The following is a 21,542-nucleotide window of genomic DNA, read 5'->3' on the forward strand; positions in this document are numbered from 1 at the left end:
GTTTAGATAAGATGTGTTTTTGTGTCTTAAAAAAATCCTTGAAGAACTTAGTCATAGTTTTTTATATATAGCTTACTTGTTTTAGAACTTTATTCTGAAGTTCAGACACATTTTGACCGGAAGTAATTGTCCTTGTGTTTCGACAGCTTACCTGAGGAGAGGTTTTTTCATACTGTATGATCTGACAGATTCACACAACACGAAGACATAATCTGTGTGAATTTTGTTTCATGATAATACTGTGATTGGATCATAAACGTTAGCTAAACGAGTTATTGTCAGGAATGGTTTTAGTATGAAAGTCATACCCGGAAGTACTATGTCTTGTTGTCAATAGAGCCTTGATTATTGTGTTTGTCCGTCACAGGCCCGTCACTGTGATAAATCTGTGAAGTTACCATGAATGCGCTTAAAAAAACGACTTCCTGTGGTTTGTCTTCAAAATAAAAGCACCTGAACTAAGGGGCTTCATATGCTGTATTTATGAGACCAGTGAAAACAGGGACTTATGAACAAACAGCCTAAATTTACACTTTGAGTTTGATCTTCTAAATACATGACCAACTCATCTAGAAATGTTGATAAAAAGTAATTAACTTTGGTATCACAGGTGTCCAACTTTCACTGATCTGCAGTTATAAATGTTAATAGATTATCTGGACAGTATCTGACCAAGTCTGCAACTGTAAATGTTTCTAAGTTGTAAATACCGTAAATGGAATTTGGTCCAGATGCCCTGCAGCCCTTTCCCAGAAGGAAAATGATCCATTTCAGGGGCTTTCTGATGAAGTGCTAGCTAAAAAGACAAAGTGTGATTCTGGAGGAGGATTTTCAACAGCTACCATAAACCCAAAAGTTGTTCTTTGCAATGACCTTTAATGTGACTTTTAAGCATGAATAAATTAGTTATTAACAATTACATCATCTACTGTATGTGTCTTCTCTGAGTCCCCCAAACTTTATGCGAAGTGAGTGAGAAGTGTAATACTAAATCACTGGAATATCTTTTTAATAAAGCCATAAGTGCACCTTATAACCCTGTTATAAAGATTGTCTTATTAGAATAATAATAACCTGGTATGTAATGATAAGGACTCACTCATATGACTTTCTGCTGCATTGCACTTTTAGATGTTATTGCTAAAACAGGCTCAGAGTTTTTTTCTATTCACTTCTGAAAGTTGTGGTTTAAAAAAAAAGTATTTCAGAGATGACGCTATTATTTTGAAAATATAATGTAAAGACTCGACAGGAAGTCTTATTTTGTTGAGAGGAAGTGCTCGGTGTGTAGGCGGGTGTGAGTGTGTGTTGTCAGCTGACTGACATCATCTCTGACAGCCGTCATAACACCGTGTGCTACCTGCTGACAGAAGCTAGCAGCCTTTAGCCGAGGCTGTGCAGTCGGACCGGGGTGGGTTATGTTTCCCGGAGCCGGGACCGCAGACGGAGGCTTGTGCACCACCGACCCATGGCGGCCGAGATTCAGCCCCAGCCGCAGGCTCGGAAGCCATGTCTGCTGAGCAAGATCGAGGCTTTCCAAGATGTAGTGAGCACGGCGGTCATCATCCCCAAAGAGGACGGTGTTATCAGCGTGTCCGAGGACAGGTGAGCTCTGAGCTGCTGCTGCTGCTGCCGCTGCTGCTGCACCGCAAATTAGCCTGTAAAGCCCAGTTTATACCGTCTCCTGCCCTGCTTTTACCCGGTGGTATCCCCGCGCCTGTCGGTCTGTGGTGGAGCTCATGCCCCCGTCTGGCTGCATAAAGCCGCCTGGCTGTGTAGAGACGGTCCAACAGTTTATGGTCCATGGTTATAGAAGAAAACATCTCATGTCAGCTGACACAGTCATGCTGGTTAACGACAGTGTGCTGCTTTTTACACCATTGACCCTGTGAGTTCACCTCTGGAAACATGTTTATTTATTGATTTTAATCTGATTAAAATCAACAAATATTTTATAGCATTGACCCTGTGAGTTCACCTCTGTAAACATGTTTATTTATTTATTTTAATCTGATTAAAATCAACAAATATTTTATACCATTGACCCTGTGAGTTCACCTCTGTAAACATGTTTATTTATTTATTTTAATCTGATTAAAATCAACAAATATTTTTATACCATTGACCCTGTGAGTTCACCTCTGGAAACATGTTTATTTATTTATTTATTTTAATCAGATTTTAACATTAATAGCGGCTGACTTCAGCTAGCTAGCTATGAAAGATGAACCCAGTCACAGACTCTAATGGCAGTATAGGAGCTAAAGCATGTTTTTACTGGACACAGCAGTTTCTCAACTTTGGGGTCAGGACCCCAAACTGGGCCGCTGCCCGCAGGCCAATTTCTCCCCTCACCCTCCCAGTTTAATAATAATAATAATAATAATAATAATAATAATAATAATAATTTCCCCTGGGCCACTGTGACTGTGTGTGTGTTCAGTCTATTGACGTGTGAGTGCCTGGGGGTGTGTGTGAGCCTCTGTGTGTTGAAAGGCTGTGTGTCCTGTGTGTCACTTTACCCGTTACGTCTGTGTTTTCTATATTTACTTATATTTACTCATTCATGTGCTGTCACTGAGTTATGTGAGCTCGGCCTGCAGCTAACGATTATTTCCATTGTTGGTTAATCTGTCAATCATTTACTTAAATGGAAATTCTGGTATTTTTTTTAAAACTGGCCTGTCTATTTAAATGTTTTGATGTTGAAATGAGTCACACCTACCAAAGGTTTTGGACTGGAGGCTGACAAGCTGAGGATGTTATTCTAAGTGTCTGACAACATTAAAAAATATGTCTGGTGGTGACAGAGAAAGACAAATAATTTTTTGATCCTGTTTGAATTGTGTCATTAATCACACATATGATATTTGTCAATTTTAGATCATTTTTCAACTTGAGAAAGTCTCAGTTTGTCATCAAAATAATGAAATATCAGACTGTGAAAATACGTCATAATAAAGACTACACAGCCAACATTCTCGTTCGTTACGTCGTCAATGCTCACCAAAACCTGTAATCTTTAGTTATTGATTAGTTGTTATGTCTGTGTATATATATGTATGTATATATGTTTATATGTATGTATATATAGATGTACGTATGTATATATAGATGTACGTATATATATATACATATATATGTATGTATGTATGTATATATATATGTATATATATGTATATATATATGTGTGTATATATATGTATATATATATGTGTATATGTATATGTATATATATATATATATATATATATATATATATATATATATAAATATATACATATATATATACACACACACTAATGATAATATTCACATTTAAGAAGCTGAAATAAGATCATTTTGACTTTTCTTCCTATAAAATTACTCATGGAAAGTGTCTGCAGAGACTTACCACTCAGGATTGAAGACATGCTATCAGGTCGGGTCTAAGTCTTGGAGACTGGTAGTCCATCAAAAAGTTGACTGTCAGTCCTCCTGGACCTCGGCCTGGTTCGGTGTCTTACCAGAAAATGTTAGCTCACATGTTTCTGAGCATCCGCAGGCATGGGGAGCCCCTGAACAGCTCTGACAGTGTAGAGGTAGAGTAGAGAGCATCATCACATCACATCTGACAACATCAACATACAAAGATTTTAATTTAATTTATTTCATATACACACACATCTGTAACAGGAACCCCATCTCATTCAGTATGTCGGTCAGTGTCTTCAGGTGGCTCAGTTTAACAAGGCCTGCAAGTGTTGGGAGTGAAGTTTTTTTTATTTTTATGAATATATTATTCTAATCGGTTACAGCACTACAGATATTATTGTGGAGGAGGCCCACAGTCAGTGCCTGATTGCCTCAGGTCATTTTCCCTGCTGTTGTTTTATGTGAATGTTAATGATAACAAGCTCTGTGATGAGGGGTGGTGATGAAAGAAAAGTGCGGCCCACTGATCAGCCACAGCTCAGAGTGGCTGACAATGTAACACGTGAAGACTTTAGGCACCTCAGTTAAATGTCATGTTTTCACCCCACAGGACGATCCGGGTGTGGCTGAAGAGAGACAGCGGTCAGTACTGGCCCAGTGTGCACCACACACTGTCCTGTAAGTACTCCTGCTTACTTTATTGACTGTATGTGCTGTTTGTAATATCTTCAAACAAAGGCAGAGGATGAGCTTATTCAGCTTGTTCAGCGTAATCAGATAAGCCATGAATGTGTACGAGTATAAGTACATGAGTATGTAACTTCTTCTAGTACCCTGTTGTTGTTGACTTCCTTCCTCTGAGTGTCTCTCCTCGTCATGACTAACAGAATGAATCACACACGCTCAGACTGACATGAAAACATGGAGTTTAATTGCTCCTGAAATTAGATTCTGCTCCTGGACTATCCTTCACTGTGCTGCCTTCAGTACTGCAGTGCTGCACGTCTGTCACACTGTTTGCCCTTGTTTGCGACCAGTTGTGCAACTGAAGGAAATCCCGTGCTACCATCAGCAAGATCTGTAGCTTACAACAGCAGCAGCAGAGGCTGTGCGTATGAAACTTTTACACTTTGACATTAGAGTGAAAAAGATCACAAAGTAATCACCACTGTCAGGAATATATTACAGCAGCTTTTATCTGAGGCAGGACTGAAATGACTTGGAGTTCATACAGATGGGTAGAAGGAGCTCATTCCTGAGTCGATCTCAGGAAGAGTTTGATACACGTAAGAGCATCTGTTTATCTGGTAGCTTTAAATGAGGTCAAACTGCAGTGACTTTGGAACCGTTTCCTAAACCTCTGCTGACAGATCCAGGAAATTGCAACAGGTTGCTGTTATCCAAAGTGGTTCAACGGTTGAGAGAGATCCTGCCTCCTCATAGACACTATCAGACATTTTTAAACCTGAAGCTGCAGATTCTCATGCAGATGACATGTTGTCGCCTATTTTAACTGAAAATGTGTTCAAATAAACAGGGTGAGCAGAGAAAAGACTGAAAATGCTTCACAGAACTGCAGCGAGGCTGACTGTCAACAGAAAACCACGCCCTGCCTGAGGCGACATCCACACTCATACGTCTTTCATTTTAAAACACAGAACTTGCTATGTTTACGCCCGCCATCCACATCGCATTTTAGGACATCTAAAAACAGTTTGGGAACTGCTGCTGACCCTGCTTTAGGTTAACAACTCTGGTGGACGGGCAGAAACGATGACAGACACCCATGTGATGTTATCAGTCACTGCGTGTCATTCGCTGATTCATGATCAGAGTAAAGCTGTCAGAGATGCTTTGTGTTCTGAGCAGCAGCAGGGGACACAGGTCCAGAGGTGTGGTACACCCAGAGAGACAGACAACCATTAATGTTCACATTTACACCCACAGGCGACATATAGATTACTTAGCTTATAAAGATTATATTGAGTCATGAGTTAAAACAGTAACACCTTCCAGTGGAACAAACACCACAGTCTAGCTGAGACAGCTGGAGGACTGTTCCTGATCCAGGTCACATCAGACAGGAGATGCACATCAAGCTCAATGATGCTTGTAAGCCACATGCTGTATTTGAACCACACTCAAACATTTGGCCGATAATATCAGCTGATTTTATCTCACATGTCAGCCGATTGGTTGAAGGAATGTTCCAGAAAGGGTTTTGTGTGTTAGTTAATTACAGAATATCAACCAATATATTGTTACCGCATTTAGACTCTCAGATAATGCTAGTAGTATCTGCCTAAAAAGGTTTATATCAGTCAGGCTCTAAACAATATCATTGTAATTTTTAAAAAGCATTTTTTGAGTTGCCAACAGTGCCCAAAAAATTCTGAACTCAAGGTCCACTCCCTACTGCAGCTCTACTAGAGCTTTCAGTGACACCTCATGGCCTTTTTCTTAGTTTGCTCAGTTGTGAACTTGTGACAGAAGTGTGAAACTTCAGCAAACGGAGCTGTAAACTCCGGCTAAGAAAAGCTGACAAAGAAAAGATATTTTTTCTGTCTTCAAAGTCAAGAATGAGTTTGTTCCAGACATTATATAAATGTGTCAGTGGTTTTAAAAACATGTGAGGAGAATAACATTGAAACAGAAATTACATCAGCGTAGAAACACACTGATCCTGGGAAGTGAACAATAACGTGCACACATACGTACAGGCAGGATGTTCACTGTTATTCTGCTCTGTGTCTCCAGCGCCGAGCTCCTGTATGTCCTTCAACCCAGAGACCAGGAGGCTGTCCGTGGGGATGGACACTGGAAGTATCTGTGTAAGTCCAACCTCCAGCCTGCTGCCCTCCACACACAGCTCCTCTAAAGACTGTTTGCTTCAGCAGAAATCACCTGAAGGAGGATCTTGTGATATTTAGCACATAAAGGGGAATGCAGCTCTATTTGTATGTATTTTGGTCAGAGTGCTGGCTGCTCTCCAGTGCAGCAGGAATGTTTCAGTGTGTTCACTGGAATGAGAGCTTCCTCAGGTCGCTGTGAGCTGTCACTCAGTGAGAGAGGAAACCTCTGAATTCTCTCTTTTCTCTTGTGTAGAGGTGGAACCTTCATTACTTTGAGAGTTATGGTTCTCTCAGGTTTAGTCAGATACTTGATATGAATCATCATTTTCACTGAGGCAGATTTTCAGCAGTAGCATAACTACGCTCTATATACATTTAAATATTCGACCTGATGACCGGAGGCATTATAATGATCCTGAGGGGGACATGAATGTCTGGATCAGATTTAAGAAGACACAGTATCTAGCTAGCTTGCTACCACCACAGTTTCTAGCTACTAATGCTGCGCAGAATGTTGTTGAAGAGATGTCGACAGAGAACAAGATACTCTACCAGCTGTGCGAGTAGATATCGTGATAATATCGCTATTCTCAATTGTTTTGGCAACAGTAATGGTGTTGTGAACATCTGATGCTGTGACAGCCCTGCCATGAAATGCGCTGTAGATATTCAGGTTCCTCAGAGAATAACACCATGACTTCCATTTGAACGCACAATCTATCAAACCCTAACTGGCTAACTGACATTTCCACATGTTAATATTACGAGTTAATGTAATAAGTAGAAACTTAAGAACCTCCACTGACTCCTCATCCCCCAACGTATCCACCCCACCCCCCCACCACCACCACCACCACCACCACCACCCCCCCCCTTTCTCATACGTTCCCTTTACTCATGGATTATTGCTCTTTTCTTTTGTTGTTTCCTTTGTAAAGTGTCTTTGAGTATCTAGAAATGTGCTGCATACGTGTAAATTGATTATAATTATTATAGTAAGCAGATTAATATTATATATATTAATACTAAACTGTCCCATTTTGAATTGAATGACCCAGTGGTTTTCCTTTAGCTCCAGCCTCATCACTCTGTGTTGTAATGAACTTTGCTGTCTCTAGTGGCCGCTGGTGAGAAACATCTGTGACACAAGTCGTGGTGTACTGTCCGGGTTTTGTTTTGACTTATCTCAGAACACAAGGTTCAGTTACCACAAGGGTGTTTTTTAAACTGGGTGTTGGCCTGAGAAGAAAGCACAGTGGCAGATGAAGAGCTCTTCTTCTTCTTTTCACTGTCCTCTTCACAGGCCTGCACTGTTTTATTTCGGTCATTTGCATTTTCATTTTAATAAAGTGAAGTTGGAGAGCCTTTCTCTTTCTGCAGGAGGAAGGCCTCTGCTTCAAATATAATCACATTTTAAAGTGATGTTCAGGTGTTACTGTGCACATACTGAAATATAAACAGTCACATATTAGAGATGTATTTCACAAAGCTCAGCCAGCCTGAACATTTCCCTCCATGTCCTGTCTTTCAGGAGTTCCTCCTGTCAGAAGACTACAATAAGATGACCCCAGCACGCACATACCAGGGTGAGACAGGAAGTGTGTGTGTGTGTGTGTGTGTGTAAGCCTGTTTATGTCTCACATGTCTGGAAGAGAACCAAAAGATACCATTGTTGGGTTTATTTTTGGAACTCTTCTCTTCGCTTGTCTTTCTTAAAATTAGGGATGATGGATCACTGACACTTACCATTTACAAACTCCAGTACAGTAGGCAGCTGTTTGAACCTTGAAGGTTGGTGTCTGATCCAATAAACCCAGAGAGGAAGAGGATAAAGAACTCTTGGAGCTGGGTAGAACCACGCAGTGTAGACTACAGAACCAAACGTGGTTTTGTATGTTGGAGTAGACGTTTTTGACAGTTTCAGAGGAAGACGACACAATGATCTACAGCAGTTCAGAGAGGAGGGAAAAAGTTTTTGAATAAAGCAAATGTTATTAGAGCTGTGGGATGTTAAATCACCCGTCTTTGCTCATTACATCTGAACCTTTCTAACTCGCAGGTGTGCATGAACTACAGGTGAGGGACTTCTTCATGAATTACAAAAATGTGAAATCAGGATTGGCCATGAGAAGCAGGGAATTATTAGTTATTATGTACAGTGTTTCTGTAAGGTATGTTATTTTAAGAGACTGTGATAAACTGATGCTATGATAAAAAAATGCCAAAAAAATGGACATATACTGCGCAGTTCCCCCATGTGTGACATCATCTTTAACAGAAGTAAGTGGCCTGGTTTTTGACACATATTAGGCTCATGGCTTTGAAAGCTTATTTTTAAAGGTGTCACTTCTCTATAATGTCTGGAACATGCGATGTAGCAGTGTATATTTTATTTCACAGGCAGTAACAGGCCATTTGACTGCTGTTAAAGTCTGCTCAGCTCTTTGCACTTAATGGTTCAAACACTGTGCAGCCTGTGTGAGTATGACTGATTGATCTGCACCTGCCTCCTTTACGGCATCAACGACATCTGATGTTTTTATTGTATGAATGCAGATACAAACCTGGGAACGAGAGTCATATTACAACTAAACTCTTGAATATGTGTCATGTGTGATACTGTACATTTCAAATATCTGTTTTGCTCTGTTTTAAATAGTTGACACCATCCTACCTGTGAAAATGAACTCATGTGTTGTGTTTCTGTGTGCATGTGTGTGTGTGTGTGTGCAGCCCATCTGGGCAGAGTGACCGTGGTACTGTTTGTGTTGGAGATGGAGTGGCTCCTGAGCACCAGCCAGGACAAAAACTTCACCTGGCACTGCTCAGAGAGCGGCCAGCAGCTGGGAACGTATCGCACCGCCGCCTGGGTCTCAGGACTACAGTATCCTTTAACTGCTCCTGCTCTGTTTTTGTTCTACTCGGCTCTTGAGTCTGCTCAATGAACCTGACAGCTAAGCTTCCTGCTAAATGGAGTGGAGTAGACGTAACCGATGGGAAGTGACGAGCCATCTTTGGTGCTCTGGACTGTGAGAAAATCTCTGCCTTTTATTATGACAGCAGTCTATTTTAAGGCCACAGCAACAGAAGACAGGGCAATTGAGATTAGCTTCCAGTTAGTTCGTACAAATGGGAAGGGCTAACAATAGGCATCAGTCATGCCGTTGTCAAGGAAACGGTCTGAGTAGGTTTCTGTAATGGCCAGATGAAAGGCTGTGAGTGCTCAGCAGCAACACTGATCCATACCAATGAGCCTGAGCTCATTAGACTGCTGATGTCCTGCCAGCCGATACATGCTAACGTGTTAGTCTGTACATGTTTACATGTGCGTTAGCATGGCAACAACATCAGTGAGAGCAGAGGCAGTGACAGTTCCATGTTTTTGGTCGAACTGGCTACAGATGTGACGATGAGGCTGTTTCTGCACTGACACACTGAACAGAGCCTCATTCTACTGTAATTAACTGTCTGTAATTTAACTGATGTTAAATGTAACCTAACATCTAAACATCACTTTTAAATGGAAGCTTGATTAAAGGCATCACAGTTGTGAAGCCATGGGGCAGCTCCTCCCCGAGGAGCACAGAACCACTGCAGGCAGTGACCTGGGGATAAATGACATAACTACAGCAATGCTGAGATGAATCTCATTTATGTGGAAACAACAGATGCTAAAAATGTATAGAAACAGCAAAATGACAAGAAGGTAGAAGACTTTTTGACGAGTGAGGCTCATCAACAGGCCAGTCACAAACTTTAGTCAAAGAAATGTGACAACGACAACATAAAGCTGCCAGTTCTGTGCTCACTGCTAAAGAATGGTATATGGCATATCATCTCAGTTTCCTGTAACTGTATTTGTATTGATTTTGTTTTTTAAGAGTGGATATGGTAATGAGGTTATTCGGGTTGTACATTGCAGACAGTGCTGTTGTGAATATGGTCTGTAGTGACTGAACCAGGTCAGAGGAAGGCTCTGGGTAAATGTCCAGTGAAAGAGCTGAGAATCATCTGCTGCCACTACAGATAGCTTTGACTCAAATCTCACATTTTATACAGTCGTTTGCACCCATAAACACAACTGGGTCAGTGTGCAGCTCAGATGAAAGTGCAGTGGTAGCAGATTAAGATCCAGTAGATGCACCAGTAGTTTTTCAGCAGGACCCAGTTTGTTGTTCTTTGACCTTCATCTTGTTCAGGTTTGATGTGGAGACCAGACACGCCTTCGTAGGGGACCAGTCTGGTCAGGTGACCATCCTGAAGTTGGAGCAGGACAACTGCAGCTTGGTCACCACCTTCAAGGGACACACTGGTATACACACACACACACACACACTCACACAAACACAGGAGTGCTAAAGTTACGACTTTGCTGATTCTCTCCAGTGTTGAATATCTTGAGCTCAGGGACATTTTTTTCTATTATCTTCTTGCATCTTGTAGCCTAAAGAATGAGTCTATTAATAATATAATCAATAGATTTGTCCATGTTGAATGTGATGTTTGCAGCCCCAACACATATATTATCGATGAAGCTCTCAGCCTCTTCTATAGCACATGAGCTACATCACTGCTGAGAAACAAATGTATTGATCTCTGCACAATATTTGCTCTGATGGTGTCTGTACAAATATAAATCACAGAAATTGCCTCGCAGCTACCTCTAAAGCCCCGATCCTTTCTGCAGAAATGAAACATTGATTCATTTCTGTAAATGAACAAGAATGTTTTCGTTGTGTGGTCGAGAGAGAGACAAGCTGTTACTGAGTGCAAATCACAAAAACGTACCAATACTTGTAGTAGTTATCTATAAACTGTTGTATTTAAAATTCCTTTACAAACAAAAAGCCCCAACAATTTAAGCATGATAAATAACAGCCAATTACTACAGCTTTTCTGCCAGGAACAGCTTTTTTTCAGGAGGGAAAGGGAAAGAAAAATTAAGTCTTTAATTACTGAAACATTGGAGGAAGCTCACATAAACCACCAGGATTCATACAGCAGCTGTGTTAAAGTTGCAGACAGGTTGCAGATTTATTGAAGCATATAAAAAGGGACTTTAAGTCCCTGATGGTCTCCAGCTCAAAATCAAATCAAACCAATTTTATTGATTTATTGATCCTTAGACCATCTCCAGGGCTCAAAAATCTCTGCAACTCTTCTGCAAAATCTTCTGCAACTGTCGCTGTAGAATCTGATCGAACAGAGGAGGCAGTGATGTTTCACGGTGCCTTCAATAGGATTTAAAGAATATGCTTGATGGTTGGAATTAAAGGATAAAAAGACATCTGAATTAGTTTTGAGATGACTTCAGAGACAATAATGTTGAGTTTAGTAAAAGGTTTTCTTGTCACACTCAGGTATTCAGTGACAATTATTAATGATTAACTGTCATATCAGTACTCAGAAAAACAGACGACGTGAGAACAAATGATATATTGTACGTTAACAAATCAGCCTTTAGGTTCAACACAAATAAAATCAGTCAGAGAAGAAAAACTTAACTTAACTTAAACTTAATGAAACAAGTCTTCTGAGGACACCAGCCCAGTTTCTGAATGTCCCTGTGGACACCATGATCAGCCGATACTAAACGTACACTTCCTCAGAGCTGTGATGACATTTGGCCTCTCGTGTGAACAGACCTCTGTGTGAAGTGCCGCTGTTGTGTTTTGTTCACATATTTGTGTTTGTATGTGTGTGTCTGAATGTTGTGCTGTGCTGTGCTGCAGGCAATGTGACGGCGCTGTGCTGGGACCCGGTCCAGAGGGTGCTGTTCTCCGGCAGCTCAGACCACTCCATCATCATGTGGGACATCGGAGGACGCAAAGGCACCGCCATCGAACTGCAGGGACACAAGTAAGACCCACAGACGTCCGCTGTGAACGTGTCTCTTATTCAGCTGGTGGACAACACTGAGGAGCTGTCATTGTCTGTTTTGTGCTGATAGACTGTTCTTGACTGTTTCCACTGTTGTATTGTGTTTGAAAGGTTCATAGTTTTCTCTGAGGGAATGTTAAAATATCCAGCAGACTACAGCCTCTTTCTGACATGCATCTTATTCTACAAAACGTAATGTAGCAGAGACCTATATGTATATGTGATTACTAAGAGGACATCACTTCAACAAATGAGCCCTTTTCAGACACAGATGTGTAACAGTAGGTCTCCGTTTATGCAAATGTTATGACTATCATCATTACTCACACATGACAGGACCTTTTATTGTGCACAGTGTGGCACCTGGTGAGCAAGAAGAGGAAAACGGTCGAACAGGAAGTTGGAACATGATAATAGAAGGAGAGTTATTCCACAGACTTGTTTTGCCTTTGAATGACCCCTCCTCACCAGTGAATCCCATAATAAGTCAGACAGTGCACCAACAGAAATCAAGATATTAAGTTGGGACTCTGCTTTCATTCCTATTTACTGGATATTTGATATTTACCCTTTATGTTAGCTGACATGTTCAATTTATGGATGGAACAATTAGTCAGTTAGTGGATAAATCAGAAATGTATTGAAAACTACATTGATACTACATTTATCGTTCAGATGTTTGCTGCTCTTCCGTGTTTTATAAAACGGAACATCGGTCGGACAAAACAGTGATTTGAAGACCTCATCTTGGGCTTCAGGAACTTATGATTAGCACTTTTCACTACTTTCTGACATTTTATTGATGAAGATATAAATCAATTCTTCGAGAAGATTACTGGGGCTTTATAATATATTATTAGTATTAATTTACATTTATTATTCACGTTTTTATTTGCCATATGCGAGTGGATTAAAATTGAATCCGTGAACAGAGAGCAACAGTAGCTAATGTTATTGTCTAATACCTGTGTGTGTGTGTGTGTGTGTGTGTGTGTGTGTGTATGTGTGTGTGTGTGTGTGTGTGTGTGTGTGTGCGCCCTACAGCGACAGAATTCAGGGCTTGTGCTATGCCTCGCACACTCGTCAGCTCATCTCCTGCAGCTCAGATGGAGGCATCGTCATCTGGAACATGGACGTGACGAGACAAGAGGTGAGCGAGACGAGGAGGCAGCACAGTGACCCCACACACACAATCTGTGACCTGTGACACTTTGTCACATGTAGTGTGTGTTTTCATGCCCAGTTTCAGACGTGCACACATTGTGATACAGATGAGTGTGTTGGATGAACTGCTGATGTTTACCCCCCTCCTCCCCTCCAATAAATGATCTGTAGAGATCATTTCAGTTCACCAGATTGGTTCTTTCAGCTCCTCTCTCAAAATCACACACACAGCTCCACACAGTCAGCTCGGCTTGATTGCTTTTTTATTTACCCAAAGTCACTTTTATTTTCCCTCAGTGTCATCCTGTTGTGCCTCAGGCTCTGTTATTTGGCCCAGATAGTCAATTCTGTTTGTGTTCTTTGATTGAATGTTTCTTTGTTTCTTACTCTATTTTAAAAAATTGTGGAATCGAATCAAACAGAAATCCATAAGATCACTAAAAAACAAGAATCAGGACAGTCCTGATGTTGGCACTACAACAACCAACCAGGGACACACACACACACACACACACACACACACACACACACACACACACACACACACACACACACAGCATTGTGACATCAGCTCGTCAGGATGTTGTATTTCCCAGCATCCACACGCCACAGCTGCTGTACCTCCACCACCTCCTCTGTCTGTCTGTAACATCCAGCTCTGCTGTGGTGGCATCAAAAGATGATGTTTCATCAGAATGTATACTGCTTCAAAAAAATGCCAAATCTGAAAGTTCAGCATTTTGGCATCTCATGTCTCTTTACTTTAGTTTATTAGGATCCCCGTTAGCTACAGCACTGCAGCAGCTGCTCACACTACACAACTTTCTGTCTTGTATTCTGGAGTCTTGCAGTCATTGTGGTCTGAACACGCGAGACGGGAAGGACTCGGTCCAAACAGTCCAGGTTGTTTGTGGCTGATTTGCAATGACAAAACAAGGAAGTAAAAGAAGAATCTGAGAGAGAGGATGGTTCAGGATGCAAGGGCAGCAAGGATTCATTTTGCACTGAAAACATAAAACACTCGACACAGTGTCGACACAGAGGACACAGTTCCAAAATAGTGAAACTGGTTGAAACCATATGCTGTTATTGTGCCTGTTTCATACAAAAAGATGCCTGATCAGACTTGAGAGGGTTCAGAAAGCTCCTGACTGTGCTCAGTGAGAGTACACACACACATTCTGCCCGCTAGATGTTCAGCAGGCGCTGGCGATACGTCAGAGAGAACTGTGGATTGTGTTCAGTTCACACGTACCAACCGTCGGTCTCGGGAGTGATCTGTGTCTGATCTAGGGGTTTTTGTTGGAGATCTCCAAAATCTGTTGGCAAGTTCAAAATCTGGACCAAAACCCTGCAAAACTGCTCCCCTGGCTCAGTCCAAAGTCCAAAATAACAGTTACCACACTTCTGGAGTTGTCTTATCTAATTCAGACATCAACAGAAAAGTCAAAAGTATTTGGTGTTTGAGGGGAGTTGTGTGATAAAGAGTCAAGAGCATTCTGTGTGTGTGTGTGCGTGCAGCATCCTGAAGTCGTCTCGTCACAGTGAGGATGCCAGCTTTGGTTGTGCCCCCCTGAAGCACTGGACAGATGAAAGCTGATGTTTGTTAAGAAATAGTTCCAACATGTAACTCTCCCTATAACAGGGATTTGTCATTTTACACTGTTTGTGTGGGAATTCTGTAAATCAGACAGCTACGCTAGGCTAGCCACATCCTCACTTCTGCAAATAATATGTTGATATTTTGGTATTTTCATCCCTCTCCGAAAGAAAGCAAAACGGGGTATTTCCAAAAATGCTCTTCTAAAAAAGCTGTAATTAAAGTGCTCGGATTATCATTTATTGTTTTCTAGCAAAATAGCTTGACAGATTGAAAAACAACAACTAATTTTTCAGGGTATTTAAATAGTGTGTTAAAATGTGTCTTTATATTTGGAGTGATCATTTGAAAAAGGAGAATCTCTTTGTGTGCACAGACCCCAGAGTGGTTGGACAGTGACTCGTGTCAGAAGTGTGAGCAGCCGTTCTTCTGGAACTTCAAGCAGATGTGGGACAGTAAGAAGATCGGCCTGCGGCAGGTACTGGACAACCCCGTATTCATTTCAATCCTATAAAATATGTTCCATAACTGTAAATCGTCAGACACAAAACACTAAGTTTAGACAGTTTAGACAGTTTAGACATACACTGCCCGGCCAAAAAAGTTAAGTTTTCTCCAGCACATCCCAAAGATTCTCCATAGGGTTAAGGTCTAGACTCTGCTGGCCAATTCATGTGTGAAAATTATGTCTGATGCTCCCTGAACCACTCTTTCACAATTTGAGCCCGATGAATCATAGCATTGTCATCTTGAAATATGCCCGTGCCGTCAGGGAAGATAAAATCCATTGATGGAAAAAACTGGTCATTCGGTTTATTCAGGTAGTCAGCTGGCCTCATTTTTTGGGCACTTAACTTTGCTGAACCTAGATCTGACCAACTGAATCAACCCCAGATCATAACACTGCCCCCACAGGCTTGTATGGTGGGCACTAGGCATGAAAGGTGCATCACTTCATCCGCCTCTCTTCTTACCCTGATGTGCCCATCACTCTGGAACAGGGTAAATCTGGACTCATCAGACCACATGACCTTTTTCCATTGCTCCAGAGTCCAACCTTTATGCTCCCTAGCAGATTAATTAGCCTCAGTGATTAGTGGTTTTAAGGCTACAAAGCTGTTTAGTCTCAATCCCTTGAGTTGTCTTCACATTATGTCTGTGGAAATGCTCTTACTTTCACTATTAAACATAGCCGTGAGTTCTACTGTTGATTTTTTATGTCCGATCACGATCATTTGATATTTCTTTCCGACCACATTTCTTCCTCGAAGATGATGGTTCACCACTGTCCTTCCAGGTTTTAATAATGCGTTGGACAGTTCTTAAATCCATTTTTAGTAGATTCAACAATCTTAGTTGTTTTCTTTGCTTGATGCAGGCCAATAATTTGACCCTTCTGAAACAGAGTAACATCTTTTCCACGACCACAGGATATGTCTTCCGACATGGTTGTTTAAGAAATGAGAAGCTACTCACTGCATCAGTTAAGGTTAAATAACTTGTTGCCAGCTGAAACATATTAATCACTGCAGTAATAATCCAATGGAAGGCTCTTATCTATTTGCTGAGTTAAATCCAGGTAGTGGCTTTTTGTTTTTGGCCAGGCAGTGTACTAACGGCCCGCAAACATCCTGTGACTGATTTATTGTCTCCTTCTCCGGAACAGCTTCATATTGTGGTTACCCTTTTCAGCTGAGTGTTTCTTTGTGTGTGTGTTTGTGTGTGTGTTTGTGAGTTTATGGACACAGTAATGGCCATTTTTTGACTGCACAGCAATCTTCAGGGACATTCTGCAGCAGTGTCACGTCGGTGTTTCTGGAGATGAACTCCATGTTTCTGTTTATTTGCTCGTAAAGACAAAAAACCTGGAGGGTGGACCAGAACAGCAGCTCTGTGAGCAGCACCCATCTGAGAATGTCAGTAGATAGTGATGCTATGAAGATGGAGGAAGATCAATTGAAAATATAACACGATCACAAAATCATAAGATCATTTATTCAGGTGTTTAAACTGGTCACTTTGACCTGTTGATATTTCCACTGAAGGCCAAAGATGACAACAGAAACAGCTCTGTACTTTAAACCGGTTTGACAGTAGCCAATCATGTTGCACAGCTGAGAGGAGAATGTGTGTTTGTTGAACCAGATGACACAGCAGATGATCGCATTCAGATGGAAACCAGTGTTCCCACGGGTGCTTGAAATCCTTGAAAGTTTGTGAATTTCAGGAGAATTTATGCAGAAACAGAAAGTGAACTTACTCAACATTAGTAAATCTGCTGTGCTCTGCTGTGTGCATGTGTTTCCTGCTGTTTTCTGCAGCACAGTTGAGCTTCATTGACCTTGAAGCGTCTTAAACTCTGCATTTAATGTGAGGGATTTGGGTCTAGAAAGTCTGTATTGTACTTGAATTTGATGTTTATGAACTCGAGGGAACACTTTTATGACAATAGACGGCAGCATGTAAAGCATTCATCTCAGTAAATGTGTCAGAGGAGAAGCACACCAAGGTACATCTCATCTGCAAGAGTGTACAGTGTAATGAGATGTTTCGAAACCTGACACAAAGTTAAAAACTTGTCTCAGCACTTCACAGCCAGTACTGGAGATTTACTTGTGACTTGCAAAACAATGATTTCTGCTAACCTCTGTTGATTATTTTCTCAGTTAGTGATAGGTTATTTGGTCTATAAATTATATAAAATGGTGAAAATGTGTATCAGTGTTTCCCAAAGCCCAAGATGACGTCCTCAAATGTCTTGTTTTGTCCACAACCCAGCGATATTCAGTGTACTGTCACACAGGAAGAAAGAAACCAGAAAATATTCTCAATTAACAAGCTGACATCAGAGAATTATCACTTTTTTCATCAGTCAAAAGATGAATCAATTACCAAAATTGTTGCATGTTAATTGACTAGTTGACACCTAATGAACTAATAGATGATAGATAATAATCATTGCACCTGTACTCTGCGGCTCCTGTTGCTAATCAAAGCTGACCACATTTTGACGTCCGCCTGTGTCTCCCAGCATCACTGTAGGAAGTGTGGCCAGGCCGTGTGTGGCAAGTGTTCATCCAAGCGCTCCACCATCCCCCTCATGGGCTTCGAGTTCGAGGTGCGTGTGTGTGACAGCTGCCACGAGTCCATCACTGACGAGGAGTGAGTAACAATCAGTGCTCTGTTGTGCTAGTGTACCGGCCCTTTGTGCTCTCAGCTCTCTGCAGCGCTCACAGTAAAGTCTGCCGTGTTCCCTTTGTGTCCTCCAGTCGAGCGCCCACGGCCACCTTCCACGACAGCAAGCACAGCATTGTTTACATGCACTATGAGCCCACCACTGGAAACCTGCTCACCTCTGGCACCGACAAGGTTATCAAGGTCTGTATGGGAACAAACAGTGTCTTCATGAGGCTCAGATAAGACATGCACACACACACACACACAGAAATTCTCACTTTACTTGATAAGTAATCCAGCCTGAGTCTTCTTAAAAACTTGATTGAAGAATTTGGTTTGGATTCTTTTAGGGCTGGGTATTATATATGATATATATCATTATAGTAACAGGTGACCGTATGTGGTCTTTGGATATGGTTATATGGTGATATGACATGTTGTCTTTTCCTGGTTTTAAAGGCTGTATTACAGTAAAGTGATGTCATTTATCTAAACTTACCAGACTGTTCTACTTCTGGTAGGAAGCAAAATGGACTTGGACACGCCCTAAGCGCACTGACACGCTGTGCTTTAGACCGTGCACTATAGACCGTCTAAATAGAGCCCATTGTGTGTGACAGCATCACTTGAAGCACTTCGGTTTTGATTCTCTTGCCCCTTTGATACCACATAAGCTCTGGTTCTAGTACTGATGATTTCAAACTCGATGCTATGAAAAGAACCAGCCTGCACCAGTTCTGAGTAGAGCCATTGTAATCAAGAACGCGTCATCAAAAGAGCCCGATGCACAATGACCTGTTGAATAGGACACGCCCACTTCAGGTCAAAGAATAGCTGCTATTTTTGGTTCCAGCTGAGAACCAACTTTTCCGTTTAAAATGAGGTGTGCAAACTGGAAGAGAACTAGTTCCATGTTGTTGAAAAAGGATAACAGACTGTGTGGTCGAGTGTCAGCGCTCAGCAGCTCTGATATACTCACTGCTCAGCACCAAACAGCTGACACAGCTCACAGGTAGCTGCTGAAGGAAGTGGAGATATTTTTACAGCTGTTGAAAAATAAACGAGAGAGTGAATCAGACTTACATTCAACGTGATTTCAGTGTGCTGACCGTGTTGCTCTGTTTCTGGTTGGGCAGTAGTTGTTTGCTAACATGTCAGCCATAGATAGATCCAAATGGAGCTCAAATATTTACTGTTATTGAAATAATCAGTGAAGAGTGTGGAGGTTCTTCCATGATCACAGCTACAGACAGAAGAAACCAAGAAGAACAACTATTTCTGTTGAGACCTGGCTGCTAACCCAAAAGAAATTTTAGGTTTAGTTTAGTTTTAAAATATTGCTAATCTGAATCCTGCTTCAGAGGCCTTGCAACACTTAACACCTGACAGTGTTTAAAAATTCAAATGATAAAAAATAGGATTAAGTTCAATACGTCGTTATGAGTGTCAGATCTAAACACATGCTTTGATTGTTTCGGACTGTTTATTGTCTCATCTGTGTTTGAACATTTAGATTGAATTGACTGAAATGTCTCTTGTAGCTTCTTGATTAACAGACTGATTCTGTGTCTCTGTGCAGTTATGGGACATGTCTCCTGTGGTGTCCTGAGGTCTGTGGGCGAGCAGCAGTCAACAGGAAGCTCTGTTCACCAAACTGTGATGGTTTCACGGCAGCAGATGCAATTGGGAGAGAAAGAGAGAAGCTTCTCCAACAATATCGATGTGATCTGGATAATATTTAACAGTGGCTGTTGCACGTTCACAGTGAGGACACAGCAGGCCGGCGAGGCCTGGGAACAGGGCGGCCTCGGTTGACACAAGGCTACAGACAGTTGTGGGTGTTTGTTTGTGTGAAGGCTGCCCTCAGCTGGGGGATCTGTATGTATGTGTGTGTGTGTGTGTGTGTGTGTGTGTGTCTGGGAGGGATTGAGGCATTTGACTTTGTAAGGAATTGACACCTTATTTACTTAATTTCATTGCATTCCTGCCAATTTCATGTTGGAAACTCACAAAGCAGCGAGTGAAACCTTTCTGCACCGTCGAACCCAAACTTTACATTTCTTCGATGTGAAGCACGTCATGGAACTGGACCATAACTCACATACAAACTCAAACGCTCTCATTTAGGTTTAGCAGGCTGTAGATGCTCCATGAGAGGAAGCCATTTTATCAGTTCTACACCTGCCGTCCTGCACCACCTACAGGCAAAGAAAGTAACAGCAGCATCAGTGTGAATTCATGTGGGCATGTTGTCCTCTACATGCAATGAGAATAATAGCAAACACTTGCGCCACCTACAGGCAACAAGTATCAAGTATCCTCTATCTTTGTACTGCAGAGTACATTTTAATGTGACCACCTGTTTGCCGAAATAACAAGTAAATCATGATCACAGTTCAACTTGTAAAATGCAAAATTTTAATTTGACAAAAACAATTTCATTCGTTCCCTGTGTGTGTGTGTGTGTGTGTGTGTGTGTGTGTGTGTGTGTGTGTGTGTGTGTGTGTGTGTGTGTGTCGCAATAACCAACAGCTCTCTAAAACAGTTTCAACAACAATTGAACATGATAACCTTCTCATTTATAAACAGATATCTGCATGTGACGACAGCCGATGATTCCCAGATGAGCTGAACTGGTTTTCGCCACACTGGCCACTCGACATGTCAGTTATCTGTAGAAAGTCTGTAGTCACTCCTCCAGAGTTTTATTCTTTGCACCAAATGTAGTAAGCCTACGAAGCTAATAATCTGTGCATTTGTGTGTCCCACCACCCTATTTTTTATTTGACTTTTTCTGTTCATCTTTCATCCTATTTAATATAAATCATTCTTGATTTATTATTTTATTTAATTGATTTTTTTTTACTATATTAAACCAACATGAATGTCTTTTTTTCCTTTGGACAAATTGAATCTAGCTTACACCCCCTTCTTCAGCTGAAAGTAACTGGGAGAGTCATTGAGGACAGAGGAGACATGGTGACACTTGGAGGAGAGGAGTTTTACTCTTTGGACATGTTTAAATGTAAAATATACAATCTGTAAACACACAGACACATGAGAACATGCAGTTGTAAGTCTTTGCCTGCAGGTGGCACCAGTGCCAGCACTGTAGCAGCTGCTGCAGTCTTTGCCTGTAGATGGTGCTCATGAGTACATTTGTATATCTGCTGTTACTTGTCTTGCTAATGGGTGGACTGAAAGTGCATTTATATGAGCTGATCCTGGTTTCAGGGGCTTCACATCACTCGAGGCAAAGAAATCATCTTCTACTTTCTGAACACCCTCAAATGATATTAGTGGCTTTTAATTTTGTGTAATTGTTCTTCAGCCATGTGAAAGTGAGGGAACGTGTCATGAAATCCCTAAATGTCCCCAAATGAGCCCTTCACGAGTTTGTGTTTAGGCTCCTGTAGCTCATATCAACCACTCGAGGTGCAGACTTTCAGGAAGTA

General features: G+C 41.4%; 1 protein-coding gene across 1 annotated transcript; it reads left to right on the forward strand.

Annotated features, from left to right (window-relative positions):
• The first annotated feature begins 1,297 nt into the window (after nucleotides 1-1,297).
• Nucleotides 1,298-20,976, forward strand: wdfy2 (WD repeat and FYVE domain containing 2). The gene is made up of 12 exons (XM_073473214.1): nucleotides 1,298-1,605; nucleotides 4,025-4,092; nucleotides 6,172-6,245; nucleotides 7,798-7,852; nucleotides 9,000-9,150; nucleotides 10,466-10,578; nucleotides 11,999-12,125; nucleotides 13,191-13,296; nucleotides 15,287-15,388; nucleotides 17,942-18,072; nucleotides 18,180-18,288; nucleotides 19,667-20,976. Exons 1-12 carry the CDS (start codon nucleotides 1,469-1,471, stop codon nucleotides 19,694-19,696), a joined length of 1,203 nt encoding a protein of 400 aa, XP_073329315.1. The 5' UTR covers nucleotides 1,298-1,468; the 3' UTR covers nucleotides 19,697-20,976.
• The last annotated feature ends 566 nt before the right edge of the window (nucleotides 20,977-21,542 follow it).

Source organism: Pagrus major, chromosome 9 (assembly GCF_040436345.1).
Source record: "Pagrus major chromosome 9, Pma_NU_1.0".
Classification (NCBI taxonomy): Eukaryota; Metazoa; Chordata; class Actinopteri; order Spariformes; family Sparidae; genus Pagrus; species Pagrus major.